Raw genomic sequence first — 17,460 nt, forward strand, 5'->3', positions numbered from 1 at the left:
TGTTCCTCAAAAAAAAAATCTACACATTTGCTGTTTTTATGATAAGGGCGCTGTGTAAGACATTAGTCCCAAAATCTAAGAAAAATCTGAATTAACTGGGCCTGATTATCATTTTTATTTGTGCCACAGAGCATGATTGGATGTTAATTGCTTAATTGTGTCACGCAGTGCAGCTGTGTGGAAGCATCTGGATTCATTCAGCGTCTCCACTTATTTATTCAGGTGTTTCTTTTGTCTCCCGTCTATATTCCCAATGTTGGCCAAAAATGTACCAAAATTGTAGGACTCGAGCTATGGGGAGCAGATCAGTGCTCTGGTTGAGATTGCAAACAAAACCACATTTATTTGCAGGTAACAGCTGCCTTCAGAGTAAAAACATCGATCTGATGATGCCCTTACGAATCCATGTGTATGTACACTGTACACAAATGTGTATTCATTGTGTGTATACAGTGTTAATTATTATGTACATATGCATACTTACAGCTATCTAATATGATGTTGTTGGGTTTTTTTCAGTGTAACTTATTGCTGTTATTTATTATCAATTATCAGGCTAATGTTATGTTAAAGGCTAACATCACCTCTTGCTAATGCACATTGGAATATAAGAAACTCAGGGAGAGATGAGAGAGAAAGAAAGAGACATGTGGTACCAGTGAGATGTGGGAGCGTCATCAAAGTCCAGAAAAACATGCAGCTAATTGACTGTAGATCCATCAAGTACTTTCTTTCTCTCTTTCTCTGACACACACACACACACACACACACACACACACACACACACACGATTCTGTGGGCGATAAGCTGGATGTCTCGTTACCGGGCATTAGCTGCACCTCTCCTTGCTAATCCCTGCTGTCAAACAGACAGGCTGTGTGTGTGTGTGTGTGTGTGTGTGTGTGTGTGTGTGTGTGTGTGTGTGTGTGTGTGTGTGTGTGTGTGTGTGGTGCGTGTGGTGCGTGTGCGTATGTGCAGCCCTACCAGTATAATTATTGCCATCGTGCAAAGCAGGGAATAGCTCTGACTGCTGCTTCTAAGCCACCAGCCTATCATTAGGTTACACAAGTAGTCCATTAATGGCTGTGTGTGTGCATGTGTGTAGAGATGTGTGTATCATTTGTGCATGTGTTTGTACGTTCACATGTACTTGGCATTAGAGATTGTTGTCTTATAGGCTGATGGGCTTTAAAATGAACTTAAAGTATTTAGGGGCATTTAGTGGTAAGGATTACAGATTGCAACCATCTGAAACTCATCCCATGTGCTAAGTGTGAACTCCTGGTTTGGAATCTTTCAGTGTTCATAGTTCACAAGGTTTTTACCAGAGCCCTTTGTTTATCCTAAACAAACAGACTTGGTGATTTGAACACTGGATTAAACAATTTCACGTCACAATTTGCTGTTTTCCCAACGCTGTTCAGCTTGTTACGGATAGACGCTGTTTGGTTCGTGTTAGACAGGCTGCCAGTCTGGCACCTCCTAATGCATACTCACCTTTTTCTCTGGTAACTTAAGATCAAGACGTTTGAGTTTTTTGAGTTTGGCTCGTCACAGAGGGGCTGCTAACTACGGTGGGTGACGGGAAAAAATAAATGGCCTTATCTAGAGTCAGTGTTGGGTTTGTCAATTTTGGGCTACTGTAGAAATATGGCGGGGCCACATGGTGGACAAGACCTGCTTGCTATGTAGATATTAAGGGCTTATTCTAAGGTAACAAAAACACAGTGGTTCTTATTTTGCGGTGATGAAAATATTCTTATTATATTATATTCCATTTCTGCCAACATATCCCCCTGAATCCTACATACTGGACCTTAAACGTCAACAAAAAAACATGCTTTAATTCTACTGTACAATTATTGTATTGTATTGTATTATTTAATCATGGTAGAAATATTAGTATAGTGTGTATATAGTGTATTGCATATTCGACTTTCTATCACCAATGTTGTTTAAGTGTCATTGGGACAATATAAAGATAGGTTCAGAGTAATCATGGGTTGCTGTAATTTTTCCTCATGTCCTGTCTAATGACAAATGAATCTGAAATCTAAGCTTTTTTTTCTAACTGTTGATTTATTAAGCTGGTTTGAAATTAAATTGGCTATCCAAATAATGACACTACTCAACTTCAAACTCACCTTAAAGTCATGTCCCAGCCTGGGACGTTGTCTTTGAAAGTCACTTAAATGACTTTGCTCTGGAACGGTGGTCTCAGAGTGTAGAAACAGAGAAATTAAGGGAGTGCTGAGAAGAAAAGAAAATGATGGAGAGAGGTTTGGAGAAGCAGGATCAGGGAGCGAGAGACCAAAAGGCCACCATGGTGATAAAGATAAAGCAGAAATCAGTGGCAGAGAGAGAGAGATTAATGTTACATTGGCGCTGTATTACCTCAGCAGGTGATATTACAATGTCCGCTGTGCTGAATATGAAAGATGACACTTTTATGTGTGAAGCAATAAAAAGTGATGAGGCTAGACCAGGAGGAATAGGCAGAATATACAGGCTCTGCCTCTCTCTAACTCTTTTCCCCTGACATCATTCCTCGCTCTCTCCTTATGTTTCTTTCTCCACTGCTCAACTCACATCTTCACCCTGAACATTATTGCTCTGCCTCTTTCTCGACCTCGCCAAGAAACACAGTTACAAAACACTGTTGTCTCTTTTTTGATCTTCTCCTCTCTCCCCTGTCAGTCATTTTATCTCTCTCCCCAGAGATCATATCTATGTCACTTTATCCTTCCTTCTGTCTCTCTGAGTCCTACCTTATCCTTGTGAATTAGTTGTCTTTAACCTCTCCACTTCCTTTAGTGTTTCTCTCATGTGTTTAATTGTTTTGTTTGCTGCTTTTTTGTTCCTTTTGCCATTTTTTTACTCTCCATCCTCACTGGTCAATTTCCCTTTTTTTATTGACCTGTTGTTATGCCTCAATGCTAGCGATAGCCATGGCCGGAGACAAAATATTTTTGAGTTGTCAGTCTGTCCATCCATCCTATTCTCAGGGTGGCAATAACACAAGAATGCCTTAAAGAGATTTCTTTAAACTCGGCACAAACGTCAACTTGGACTCAGCAATGAAGTGATTAGGTTTTGGTGGTCAAAGGTCAAGGTCAGTGTGACCTAGCATCCATCTTATTCTTGTGAACATGATACCTTGAGCACATTAAGAGAATTCCTTCAAATTTGGCGCAAATGCCGCTTGGACTTAAGGATGAACTGATTAGATTTTGGTGGTCAAACGTCAGGGTCAGTGAGATCTGTTTGTTGCGTTATAGTGAATGGGATATCTTAACAACACCTTGACGGAGTTTCTTAAAAAACTGCTCTGATGTATAGATAATCTGTACTGCTGGGGAGAAGATGTGTGTGTGTGTGTGTGTGTGTGTATGTGTGTGTGTGTGTGTGAAGCATCCATACTTTCACGGACATGGATGTAATAAGTGCAACTTGAGCTATTCACAGAAACATACAACAGCTGGACAGTATTTCTAGTTCTGATTGTAGTGTCTTTCTTCTCTATAGAAATTGAAGGTTTGCGTACCAATGCGTTTGCCTAAAATCAGCAAACGAGAAGAAATTCAATCTAGTGACCCAAAATAGATAAAAAAGGGAGATAAAAAAAAGTCAAAAGTCACAGTTGAAATTAGACACACACATGCACACACACACACACACAATGTATGTGCATGTGTTTGTGTGTCTTCTAAATATCTGTTTGTGTTTTGTTACTCTCATAGCAGACTGCATCCAGACAAAGACCCCAGCTGGAGGGGAATAATGTCTGTTATCTGCACTCATCCATCTTTCTTCCCTTTTACCCTCCTTCTATTTCATTCTCTACCCTTCCATCTCTAGTTTTTTTCACTCCTCATTTCCCTCCTCACTCCTCCTAATTTCGGTAGAAGTCCTGCTTTCTCTTTTCCCCTTATACCTCTGTGGGTCGTGTTGTAATTCAGATGAAAAAAGATAGTTGTGTTTTGTTGTTATTCAACATGCACAAAAGTCGGTTATAATTTAAACTTAAATACAAGCTGCTCAAGCTCACAGTACTTATGAAGTTGGTCTGCCAATATGAAAATGGAAATGCAAGGTCCACTTCACAATAAGTGCTCTCTCCAACACAATCCTGTTATAATGTAGCTTTCAGTGAATGAGTGTGCACCAAATATAATTTATTGTAATTATCTAGATTCTAAAGGGGACTACTTAAAATACTTTATTTTTCCAGTCATGAACTGAAAAATTGAACTGGATATTTCAAATGTGTTGCCTCCACCACTGCATCTGAGCATATATGTCCCTGTGGACTTAACAAAAAAAGTCTAAACACATGAGTGCTGTGATGTTTATGCAACTTGTGTTACAAAGCAATTCTTCCCCATCACTTTTGACATATATTCTGAGACAGACCTTTTCTCATTGACAAACAGTGATGGAGTATGTTTGAACAGGTCCTGAAGGTCAATACACGTTGCTGGAGTTAGCATGCTAAAAATATGACCTGTCAAATGGAAAAGAAATATTGCTGTAACTGATCATTTTTCTCCATTAGGAAAGAGCTTTTTGTTTCCATCACTACTACTTCTTCTTTCTCCTCCTCCCTCCCTCTTCAAATGACCTTCTCTGAGAGGTAGTTTGCTTCAATGAGTCAGTCCAGAATGAATCGAATGGGTTTTCTGACCATCACTTCTTGCTGTGTGTGTAATAAAAAGGACAACGATAACCAATGTTTGTCCTATGAATGGTCTAATTTCCCCTTCTTTGTTTTACTTCTCTTCTGAGTACTTTGGTCACTGTATCTGTAACCTTTTGTGTCTGGTCGTCTTCTCTCACTCTTCTTCCATGACGGTAGTTTCTGTCCCTCTGTCACATATCAAATCACTGTCTGTTGTCTGAAGCCCAGGGCAAATCTGCAAAGTTGCCAAAATCTAAAATACACTCTGTATGCCTAAACAAGCTTGGACTGTGTGTGTGTGGGTGAGTGTGAGAAAGAGGTGGAGTGTGTACTTCTATCTGTCTGACTTATCTTTACAGACAGCTGAGGAAGTGAGGGCATTTCTAAGCTTAGTGCATTTTGTTGATCTTGAGTTGGAAGAAGGGTCACTTTACAGTTTGGGCAATGTAGTGTTATGATTGGGCTCCAGAGTGACACAGTTTCACTTTCATTGTGAATTTTAGTGATTTATAGTTTTTAGAAATGATGGATTAAATGCTTATTTTATGTCATCATTCCACATCCCTTATAGATATGAATCGTTTGTGTGTGTTTTTCTGTCTGTGTCAGACATCCCATGATTTATTTTCCATTTTTCCAGGCAGTTAGGTAGTTGAGTTTCAGAAATGATCTGCCAGTGTGATTATGGTTCTGTGAAAGATTGAGTAATAGTCTGAGAAATAAAAACCAAATGCAAGAAACAGAGAGAAAGACTTAAAAGGAAGAAGGAAACGGTGATGTGAAAGGTTAGCCAGTGATTGATTGAGAAAAAGAGATGCTAAGGAGATCAAATGATTGATGGCTAAAGAATGCACACATAAAAGACCTAAAAGCAGCAATAGAACAAGACAAGGTCGAGAAAGGGAGTAGGTAAACAGATAAAGAGAGAGGCATGAAGTGGAAGAAATGGAGAGGGGAAAAACGAGAATCCAAGTGTGGGGAGAAAAGAGAAACAGGGAAAAAAATGAGAGGTGAGAGACTGTCAGTAAAAATAGAGATAGAGGGTAATGAAGTGTGGCATAGATAGATGAGTAAAAGTGAACCTGCTGCCAAGGTAAGCAGGCGTGGGCTGTTCTGCTGCGTGTGTGTGCGTGTTATTGAATGACGACCGTGTAAAGTGGTCCGATCACTCACATAATTACACAGTTGGGTACACACATGGACACAGGACTTGTATCCATCTCTTTTTCTGTGTAACACACACTCAGAGTTTAGCACCACAGTGTCTGTGTGTAAGACAGTTCTGACATTTGGCTTAATGAGTTTTGCTGTTGTCATGGTGAACTTTGACCTCCATTTGGCTGGGACTGTTTATAGATGAGGCATTGCGGCCGTCGACTGGCAGATTCTGTTCAAGTTACAGTTTGCCAAAAAATGTCAGAGCTCATACTCGTACTAAAGCCTCGCTCTAAAACTCTCCATAAATTGATGGATTATTGCATTTTTCTGCACCTTTGTCACTGTTATGGCTTCTCTATGTGCTAAGTAGATTGAAAAATATGAGGTGGGACTTCAACAAGGATTGGGTAACAAACATGGTACTTTTCAGGATATTGATTCAATTTGTGGGTACTATCTAGTACTGACTCGGGTTAAATCCATCAGTGCCAAATTTGAGTACCTGAGAGAGCGTCTGGATGAGAACAATGGGTTAAGACAAGAGGCAGAAGTGCCTTGAGGCCCCAAAGCCAGCCAAGACAGTCAAGAAAACATAATGTACTTCATTTATCGTGATATGTTAAACACATACTGGCTACCTTTAAAATATGTATTGCTGTTTTTTTATTTATTTTTGGGGTGCTTTTTGTTAGTACATAACAGAAAAGGAGATGTATGTTTAAAAAGGCATAATAAACATTAGGGTCTGTTGAAGAGAACATTTTGGTCTTCATTTATACTACATAAACTACATTGAACCTTGATGGTTAAAAATGCTTTTAGTTAATCTTAAATTAAAAATATTTTATATTATTGCAAATTAAGTTTTTATTTATGGTCAAATTTAAGTTGTAAAAACCACCCACCACATCATGAAATCCAGCGCACCGAACAGGTCTTTTTAGCCATCTATCAGTGAGGAGGAGCAGACTGAGCTGACTCTTGTATTTCAACTTGTGTGAGCTCTTTCCTTCATAAGTTTTGACTGCATAGGATTAGCAACAAACTTACCAGTGTTTTGCATGCATTATTTCATCTGGTTGAAATTCTCTGCTGCAGATAACTGAGTGTGCTGACACAAATTGACAGTAGTTGCTCTGCTGTGGTGCTACACAAACCTTCAGCTACCTTGACTTAATTTGCTGTTATGATCAGCAGCATTTTGAGCGCTTTACACAACCACATTCAAACAATCCTTTTGACAGCATCAATGTTTGTTTGTTGATTGTTTTCTGGGTTTGAATCGACAGCAGAGCTTGTGCATGTACAGCTGTTGTGCTGCTGACACTTTAGTTCTGGATTTTCAGACATGCAGAGCAGCTTCCTTTTTTTCCACCATTTTTTCCATCCTGTCAGCTTGTAACTGTCTGCCTGTGTGTGCTCTGTGTTCTCTTTCCCCACTTCTGTTGTCTGTCCAGCTAATTAATGCTGTCAGGTTTGGGTAATGGACTGCTGGCGAGTGTGTGTGTGTGTGTGTGTGTGTCAGTGTGTGTTTGCAGTATGTATGGCTGTAAGCAGCAGATGCTCATCTAGAATCTCTGCCAGGTTGCCATGGCAGCTAGCGAGCGAGTGGGTGAGTTGGGGTCGGGTGGTATGTTATTATTGAACTCACACATTAATTACCAAAGTGACCTATTGGCAGCACAGCTTCAGATCAGATTCAAATATTTTGCCAATACAAAGTCTGCGACCTTATCTTCTCATGCTAAACTGATGTCACTACAGTGATTACAGAACAATCCACATTTGTAATGGAAACAAACGCATGCCTCCACTCTCAACTCTATCATCAAACATGCATCGTGACCAAGCACAGCACCACTGAGGTCAGAGGGACACAATATCACAAATGAACATTCATTTTAAGCTGTGGATCCCCATTGTTGTTCATTCACTGATCAAACTCACTTTAATTTGGATGAAATGCTCAACAGAGACAGCTGTGTTCAGCTTTGCAGATGTAACACAGTCCGCTCTGGTTTTGGTTCCGTTTACAATGCTCAGCCCACACTTTGATTGTCATGATAGTTTTAACTTTGCCCTTTACCATGTTAATCTTTTTATCCTCGATGATCAAAGTGTCCTTATTTACTTACCAAATAGGCATAACAGACTGTTTTCATTTCAACCATCCACATATGATTTTAAACCATCTCTTAAATGAGTAACCAAATCACTTTGTGATCATTGATTGTCAACCAGCAGAATATATATAAAAATCTAAAAAATGTGAGGAGTAAATAAAACAATTGAGATGGAAATGTTATTAGGCATAATTTCATTAGGGCTGTCCCTTAAAAGTCAGAGATTCAAATCATCAGTCAGAGACCTTTCAGTCGACTAAGATAGCTCTAAGTTGAGCCATTGTATTTCTGTTTTTTTTTTTTGTTGTTGTTGTTTGTTTATTCGTTGTTTTTTTTGCTAATCGGTGTGCTCTGCGGTGTACTTGTGTGGACGAATGTGATAACTTTAAAACGTTATGTCACAAACAAAACTAATAGTTAATTATTCGTACTGCACAGCCAACTGACATAATGCTGAGTTGGGTACAGCTATAAATTTAACAATCCCAACTTTTGTGCTCAACCCATGGGTGATTAAGATGATAAAAATGTAAATTTCAAATAAAAATAGCTTTATTAGCATGAACAAAAATATTCTATTTCCCAAGTATTTTATAAAACAAACAAAAACAAAAAAACAAAAAAAAAATCATTTTACCGATATTATATACAATAATTCATTACGTATATATTAAATTTACAGGTCCATCTATCTCCTATCGATATATCTCTTTTTGCGTCTGTCTGTCTGTCTGTCTACACATACATGCATACACACATACATGTATATAAAAGTAATAAATAAAAAGGCTGAGTGTCAGCTGTGCGGAGATGAACTCAAGCTGTTATGTGCTGCTGTGTTGTTTGTCTCTGTGACATGCACTGAAATATCTTGCTGCTTTTATGGCGCTGACACTGTTTTCTCTAAATAGATGTAGTCATGTAAAAAAATTGACTTTACATGTAACTGATGTAAAATCTGTCGGCTTATTAGCGAGCAGTAGCTGCATTGACCCACAGCCAGCGGGGCAGGTTCGGGTACACTTACAAGACAATCTTATAAAATTCCAGTTAAGTTATTAATTACTTACATAAACATGACAGGCAATAGTTCAGCTTCCACTTTGTCTTTCGCTCATGCTGTCACTCTCTATCTCTGTCAGCACACACACACGCACCGCAGTGCTCAGTCCTTGCCTCTGTCTTGACTCAGTCAACGGTCCTGATAACTGTCGTTCTATAATGCATAAAGTCAGCAGTTTGCTGGTCATGTTGGGTTCAGGTGATTAACACATATTTTGGTGCGGATTTGATAGGTGAGGCTGAAACAACTTCCTCTTTAATAAATGGGATGCTGCTCATGCAAGAGAGGGGACAAACTCATAGCTCTTTTTCAAAATTCCCCCTTAAAAAATAAAAAAAAGAATATAATGATAATAATAAAAATAATAATAATACTTCTTCTTATTATTATTATTATTAAAAAATAAGAATGGAAACGCGAGCAGATTTATAACCTTGACTAGCTGAATACTCCACACACCCCAGTTGCAACAAGAGCCAATTTCCAAAGCAAGAAATGCACAGTCAAGATTTCTAAATGGTTGCATTTTACAGTGCACAGCACTATGTAGATGCTGCTTGATTGCAAGCAAAATCAGTGGAAGAGGCAAAGGCAAAGAGAAATAGATTTGCGCTAGATGCAAGGAGCTGGAGTGATGTTGTGAAAGCTTGATTGAAAGAATTTCACTAACTTGAATGAAAATGTGTAGTTAATCTAAATTGCGTTGTTCCAGGAATCTACACAGACAAACAGCTGTAAGATAATCAGAGAAAATTGAGTGCCTGGTATATTTGGTAATCAGCCTGAGCTGTAACGCAAAGAATTGCTGCTTGTCGTCATAGCAACAGTTTGTTGAGAAGCTCGTCCATTGATTGCTCCAGCAGTCAAACTGAGTTGAGATCCAGGTTCGCCAAAACACTCTGCTTCTACTTTGCACTGCTCACATAGGCCATTGATCATGTGATCTGTTTTTAATGTCTTTTCACACACTTTTGTACTGCATCCTTCTTCAGTTGTGATGATAACTGGTTGTACTGTCAGTTACAGTTGTTTCAAGTAGGAGTAGGCATCAGAAAAAATGGTGTCAACTTGCAAGCTGCAAGAAAGATGAACTTGTTTAGTGCTTTTAGTATTCCTGTAACCAAATCCCACTGGCCGACTTATGCTGGAATTCAAAGAGTCAAAAACTTCTGGTTTGAGATAGATTTCACAACCAAGAAAGAACCAACTGAAAATTAATAATCACTCGCAAATGAGTTCCAGTTTCTATTTATACTTTGAGTGAACAGAATGGAAAGGCAGTTGCCTCAGGCCTCAGTATGTAGAATTGGTTTGTAAAAGTTTTGCTTAAGGTAGTGCTTTGGCCTACAACACTGGCATACTGTACTATTATGCAAATAGCGTTTCCAATACTGGCTGAGACAGGCCGTCGAATGTTAATTGAATAGTGAATAGAAAAGTAGGTGTGAGAGAGAGAGTGTGTGTGTGTGTGTGTGTGTGTGTGTGTGTGTATGGCTGTATGCATGCACTTAAAATCCAGTGTGCTCTAATGAGACACAAAGTACAGACAGCAGGTTGAGCGTGGGCTGGAAACCATGGCGACGACATTGTACTCTTAGACATGTAGAGACAGACAGACAGAGAGAGGGAGAACTGGGATGTCATTAAGAATAGTTTTATTGATTAAGAATGACTGATCAACCTAAATTATGATGACATGTACTGAGACAACCACTTCCCCCCGTATACACATATACACACAGGTACACACTCCTTCCTTTTGCACTCTCATGAACGTGTACATTTACTTTGAAGACTTCTTCTAAAGCCCCTTCCTCTTGCGGCAACATCGCCCACACAGTTACATCCTGTAGATGTTGATCAGTAAACTTCTGTGTGTATTTTTGTGTATGATTTGGTTCATACAGCACACAAGACTCTATAGACTGGATTTTTTAAAACTGAGAGCAGAGAGTGCAAAGCTTCCTCAAATGCACAGTATGCAGAGGGCTCAACAGTTCACCTTTTGGTATTTTTGTGGTCGGAGGCACACCGCTTCAAAATGGACTGGAAGGAATCAATTATACATTATCAGTGGCTGTGTTAGAGACTCGAGTCAGTCATCACCAATCACATCAGCTCCTCTCGTCCCTTTTAAAGCTGTGTATTCCCCACTATGATTTAATGGCACTTTATAATTGAACAGAGAGTCCAGTCTGCTGAGGATATTGGTGTGGAGCAGGTGAAGTTAACTGAAGTTACATAAGTGTTTTTTGAGATACCGATTCCATCCATCTTAATTGGTTTGAGTTTGAAACACATATTAACCACATGATGTGCAGGTGGAGTTTTCTTTGTTGCCATTGTTGCAAAAGACCTATTTAAAGCATTGTGATCAGCCTTGACACCAAAATTGCAGTTTTCTGTTTGAAAGACAGTAACATTCAACCCCTACTGTGCTTCACCGCCTACTTTAACGCAAACCGCGTCACCAAGACACCAAAAAAGCGCAGGTGAAGACAGACCTCACTGTGTGTTAGAAAAAGAGCTCTGCACTGTTAGAAAACTGTATGTGCAATATGTCCTGTCAGATCTTACATGTAAGGTCTCTTAGATGTTTCTTTTAAAGGCTGGTAGAAGTGAAAACCGTACTGTGTCACTGATCATTGCTTTCATCCAGCTGTTCCAGAAAATTCAGTAATTAGGATTCAAATAAAAAGAAATAAAAAAAACTGAAGTCACTATGTAATTGTTTAAATGTGACATTTTGTGATACTTTGTCCACTTAGGCACAACACTGCTTCAAGAGCAAACCTGGAACCACAACTTTTGGATTCACACGTTAACAAATACCAAAAATGTTTCCAAAAAAAAAATGTGTTTCGGAACAAAATGAGCTGTTTTTTGTTTGTTCCAACATGTGTGGGAGTCACTGTTAGTTTCTAACTGGGAAACTAATATGAACTATTATGAATATATATTAAACAGTCTCAAAACAGTTAATTTCGCGTAAGAGTTTAGATCAGTGATCGCTTGATTACTTTGTCTTCAGCTATGTTTTCAGTTTTAAAAAAATACTGAAACTCATGTGTTCTTTGATACGGGTGGGATTTGAGTTCCATTCAGTGCTGATTGTCTGAAAGCAGTTTCCCTAAATTTAGCCAGACTGTCACCTCTGACTGATGACCTGGTCTCCCAGGCATTGTTCCTGCCGAAGGACACACATGTTTAAGTGAAGGTGTCTCAAGACTATGAATTAATTTAGAAATTAGACACATATCTGCACAAAAAAGAAAACTGTCTAATTTACATTTTGGAATGATGGTGTAGTGATGGTGGCACTATGATACAATTATATAATAATGACTGAAAATGTAACAAAATTTGCACTTAAACTACTTAAAAGTGTAATAAAGCCCAATAATATAGTAACATGAAAATTATGTAATATGCAATGTAATATAATGTAATACCTTTCACCTTTTAACCAAAACTCATGACTTAATAAATTTGATGGATAATAATAATGATATACAATAATGTGCTTTTTTTCTCAGAAATGTAAAGTGTGCAGGTATACAAAGTTTATAACACCGTTGTCATGTTCGCTCTTCAGTGGACATTACATGTGGCAAATTTGAATTTTACAAATGACAAGTGGTACATCGTTACCAGTCAAAGATGCATTAAAATAAAATACATATCAAAGGGGAGTGAATCTGCCCATGCTAATGCTTATTGGTTGTTGTGCAATGATCATCCATCAGATAAGAGTGAATTTCACATTAGACACCATCGGAAGATGACAAAAGCTGCAGAAGATGGCTAATGTCACATATATGTGAGTGTTGAAGGCAAAACAGTCAGTTACATCATCCATCCAAAATATCACAAAAAAATACCCACCTGAATTGCATGGTAAAATGTTATTGGAATATCTGTCATGACATTTTATTACATCATTGGATGTTATTACATTTTCAATTTGGTTAAGTACAAATATTATCATATTTTAGGTCCTTATTACATTTTCCTGAAATGATTAGATTATTGGGTGCTGCAAGGTACGATGATGAAATCTCCTCGGTTCCTTGTTTGGTGAGACAATGAGATGATGAACACGGTGAAGGTCGCCGATTGGGTTCAAAGCCTAAACAGCACAAACAGTTGCTTATTTTGACCTTCAGGTGGTGATTGTTGCAGGTGGTGGGTTGTGAGTGTATTTGTATTTCTGGCGTTGCTCCTCCGAGGAGCTGCAGGTGTGACTTGCGGGGAAGCTTGCCAAGGAGATGACAAGCGAAAGATATAAAAGGATTAGTGACAGACAAAAAATGAAAGTAAAAAGAAAAACCTCTTAAAAACTAAAAAGCCCAAGAAGAAGAAAAAAAACAGATGCACACAAGAGGCACAAGAGAGACATTTCACACTGTGAATGTGTTTGAGTTAACATAAATGTGTGTATGTATTGTGTAAAGAAAATGAGAAAAACAGAGAGAGAGAGAGAGAGGGGACATATTGGCAGATGGATGCAGTGGAATGTGACAGGATGGGGAAAAAGAGGAGGGTAGAAAAACAGAGTGAAGGGGCTCAAGGGAAAGCTGGAGTTGCTGCGGAGAGAGAGCAAGAGGGACAGATGGAGAGAGAAAACTGCTAAAAAATAAATAAATCTATTGACAGGATAAGAAAGTGCTGATTAATGATCATTGATTGTTTACCTCTGAATCGTTTTTTACTGACCCACTCGTCAATTTCTTTGATTTTGTCTTCATTTTTTATCTTTTCTCCTTTTCTCACTTTGTTTATTTCTCTCTCATCCACCCATTGTGTCTCTTAATCAATACGACATTATGTGAAACACAGACATGGAGCAAACACTCACATGAATACCCTAAATCCTATTTATTCATCCCTCAGGGGAGCTACAGTTTGATCCATTGTTAGGACATGTGGCGCCATGATTGCACATTGTTGCACTGCATTGGACAGCATCCTCTGCGTGACACCAGACCCAAAGACGGTCAATGATTTGAGCTGCAGTGTGGATTTCTTAAAGCTACAACAGTCAACAAACAATTTCAAGCCCCATTGATTTGCTTTTTACTGCAAGACCCATTTAATAGGGATATGGCTTTAAGTCAAGGCAAAATAAAAAGTAGGACAATATGTGCTAAGAATCATCCAAGCAGCTAAATGAAAAGTAACGCACCAAATTCAACACTGTTATTGAAGTAGCCATGAAAACACCCACAGCCAGCCTGATATAGGTGACAGTATTAAAAAGGAAAAAGTCAGTTCTAACATTGTGACTCACATTAAATTTGTTCCTGAAATTATGTTACTCTATGGAGCTTGATATAAACTCCGGTATTAGATAAACCAGTGGTTCCCAACCTTCTTGGTTTGTGGGCCCTTAAAGGAATAACTCAAGCCCCAAATAACCATTCGTATATGAATTACTCGCCTTGTGTTAGTTTATTCAATTTATTATTATTATTTAGCTCATTAATCTAGTCGTATAATCAGTGCTTCCCAAACATTCATTTTTTACTAAAACCTTACTATTTAAAACACTTTGTTTAAACTGGCTCATGCAAGGACAAGTAGCGTACTTGAGACTTGAGAATGCATTTGTGCTCTAGTGCATCTCATTGACATCCCACCACCAAGCTCACTCATTGGCGAGGAGCTCTGTTGTGACTTATCCAGGCCTGTCTCTTCCCGGCCAAAGATCAAGCTGGGAGCCATGATAGAATAGAATGCACCAGCTGAGTTCACACGCACGTGCTTGCCCAGACAGACACTGTTTATGCAAACGTGTTTTAAATGTGTTTGGGAAGTATTGAGCATACGACTGGATAAATGAGACTTTGATCACACTGCACGAGTAGTGGGAGAGTTTGTAAACTGATGTTTTGAAATAGTGATGCTGTTGTAAAATTAGGCCCCCAATAACTTCAATTCATCACGATTTTTTTTTCTTTCAGTTTTTGGATTCTTCATTCAACATTGAGGCATGGGAGAAAAGCAAAGTTTTGTCACAAATTGGAGGGATTTACTGATGATTCCAAATGATCACTTTGGAAGTACAATATTCCTTTACTGTGATTTCTGCTTGTGACCCATCACAATGGATCATGGTTTGCATGTGAAATCATCATGTCAAGTGATAAGTAATTTAGTCATTTTTAGGTCCAAAGAAGTAAAATTAACCAGTAACAAAAAAAGCAAGATTAGAGGAATATCTACAATAAGAAATAAAATTTTATAGAGCAAATGTTTTTATTCTGCTTATTTTCCTGTTAATTGTACACCTAGATTCATCTTGTAACACCTGTGGGTGTTCAGACCCCAAATTTGGGAATCACTGATGTAAACCAAAGCTGGTTAGTTCAATCTTTGTTTTGAGTTAATTTTTCTTTTTTTTCATGCAATATCTAATTTATCTGAAACCTATTTCAAGTCATTATACCCAACTAAAATCAGTTAACACACATCTGCATAAGTCTGTGTCCACGAAAGTAGCCTCTCTCGACTCATCTGTGACAACAAGCTAAACAAGCATTGACAACAGATTCATTGCTCAACCCTCAAACCTATCCCACCACACAAATATGACACCAGTCACTCACACATCACATACCTACACACATTTATTTGAGAGGTTACAGGTGTGGTATATCATGTAATGGATAAACATCTAGAAATGCTTCCACTGTGATTTATGACCACTGCTTAGAGGCAGAGGGTGACATGAAGAACGACAGAAAGAAGAAAGAAAAAGGGCGATAGTTAGAGAGACACAAATGGTGGCAGACGGAGTAGGCAGTTTACACACACACACACACACACACACACAAACACTTTGGGTCTCCAATCAGACTGAGGCTGGAAGGCCTGCTGTAGGAGAAAATGAGTTTTGTTCTCTGGAGGCTCAGAGAGAGGGAGAGAAAGAGAGAGAAAGAAAAGAAAGAAATGAGAATTTCCGCTGGAAGAGCCGAGGATCATTGTCCTGCTCGAGGCCATGTTGGCAGTAGTTGTGAAAGGACGAGAGAAGATTTGTCATTCACATCCACTCTCTCTTTCCCTTCCTCTTTTATCTCTCCCACACACACACACACTCACACACACACACTCTCACTGTGCCATCTGTGCTTCCTTGAGGAGCATAAACTCAAATCTTCGCCCTAAAAAAATGCAAACTACAGCGATTTGTCTCCACAGTTTGTCAGTGTGTGTATTGTGAGGTGGTTATATTCGTCTTGCTGGTGTCTGACGGGGCATGACTGCTGAGCTGCAGCCAAAATACTCCGTTTGACCTAGATCATCTCAGCAACCAGCTGGTGTATGTGTGTCTGTGCGTTATGTTTATGCCTATTTGTCAGCGATATGATAAGAGTTCGACATTGCCCATAATTATATTAGAGCTCCATCCCACATGACCTCTGCGGTAGTCACTCTGTTTTTGCCTCCCTTTACTGGTTTTCTCCCTGATTTGCTATTTCTGTGTCCTGCTCTTCTTCCCCATCTTTCTTTTGCTCATTCTCTTTGTTTGTTCCCTTCCACCGAGGAAACTGGAGCACACACACACACAAACACACCTGTTGGCTACTGCAAGGCTAATTCAAGCCTTCCAAACTGTCTTACTGACAGCCCCATTATTTCAACCTTCAACTATGATAGTGGGACCAAAAATCACAAAGACAATTTGCCCACATAGTTTCACCTCAGTCTTCTTGATAAAAAAATTACCTCTGAAAAGCATCAAATGTCCAATTATGTTAATAATTGTTATTGGCTTGTGCAATATAATCAGCAGAAATACTTGGGAACAATCAAATGATTCCATCTCATATTCAGAAGAAACAATGCAAATTGTGTTATTATTGTTAAACAGTGGAGCAGATATTTTCAGAAATAAATTGGTGGAGTTTTCTAAACTTTTTTTCATGTCTTTCCATGTGTTTCTTTGCAGCGACGGATGGGCGGACCGGTACGATGTAACAGATGGCTATGTGAGGGAGGCAGCGGGTGGTATTACCATCAAGCTGCAATCGGCTGATGTAAAGTGGTTTGATGAGTACTACCTTAAACTTCGTCCTGAAAACAACCACAGGAACCCCTGGTTTCCAGAGTTCTGGCAGCATCGCTTCCATTGTCGGCTTAAAGGTCATCCACAGGAGAGCAGCAAATACAACCGCACCTGTAGCAGTGAGTATAGACACAAATAAACAAACTAAGCAATAGGGATAAAACCTGAAATGTACTACTTGAACACCTGTAGCAGTTAGGACGGACATAGACAAGTCAGTGTTTCTGAGTTAGTACTTCAGTTTTGACCACCGCTGTCAGGGTTTCAGAAAGAGACAGAGGCTGCATTGTTTTGGTTCAGCAAATCAAGCTACACCAACAATCCATTATTCCATTATTAATGCAAATACATACAAACAGACTGGCTAAAG

At 38.9% G+C, this 17,460-nt stretch overlaps 1 protein-coding gene across 1 annotated transcript in view; it reads left to right on the plus strand.

Annotated features, from left to right (window-relative positions):
* grm5b (glutamate receptor, metabotropic 5b) overlaps positions 1 to 17,460 on the plus strand; it is a 79,830-nt gene that overhangs the window by 44,598 nt on the left and 17,772 nt on the right. The window contains exon 7 of the mRNA XM_042486430.1: positions 16,974 to 17,209. Within this exon, the coding sequence (XP_042342364.1) occupies positions 16,974 to 17,209 (236 nt within the window). The remainder of the gene's footprint in view (positions 1 to 16,973; positions 17,210 to 17,460) is intronic.

The sequence above is a fragment of the Plectropomus leopardus genome, chromosome 5 (assembly GCF_008729295.1).
Source record: "Plectropomus leopardus isolate mb chromosome 5, YSFRI_Pleo_2.0, whole genome shotgun sequence".
Lineage (NCBI taxonomy): Eukaryota > Metazoa > Chordata > Actinopteri > Perciformes > Serranidae > Plectropomus > Plectropomus leopardus.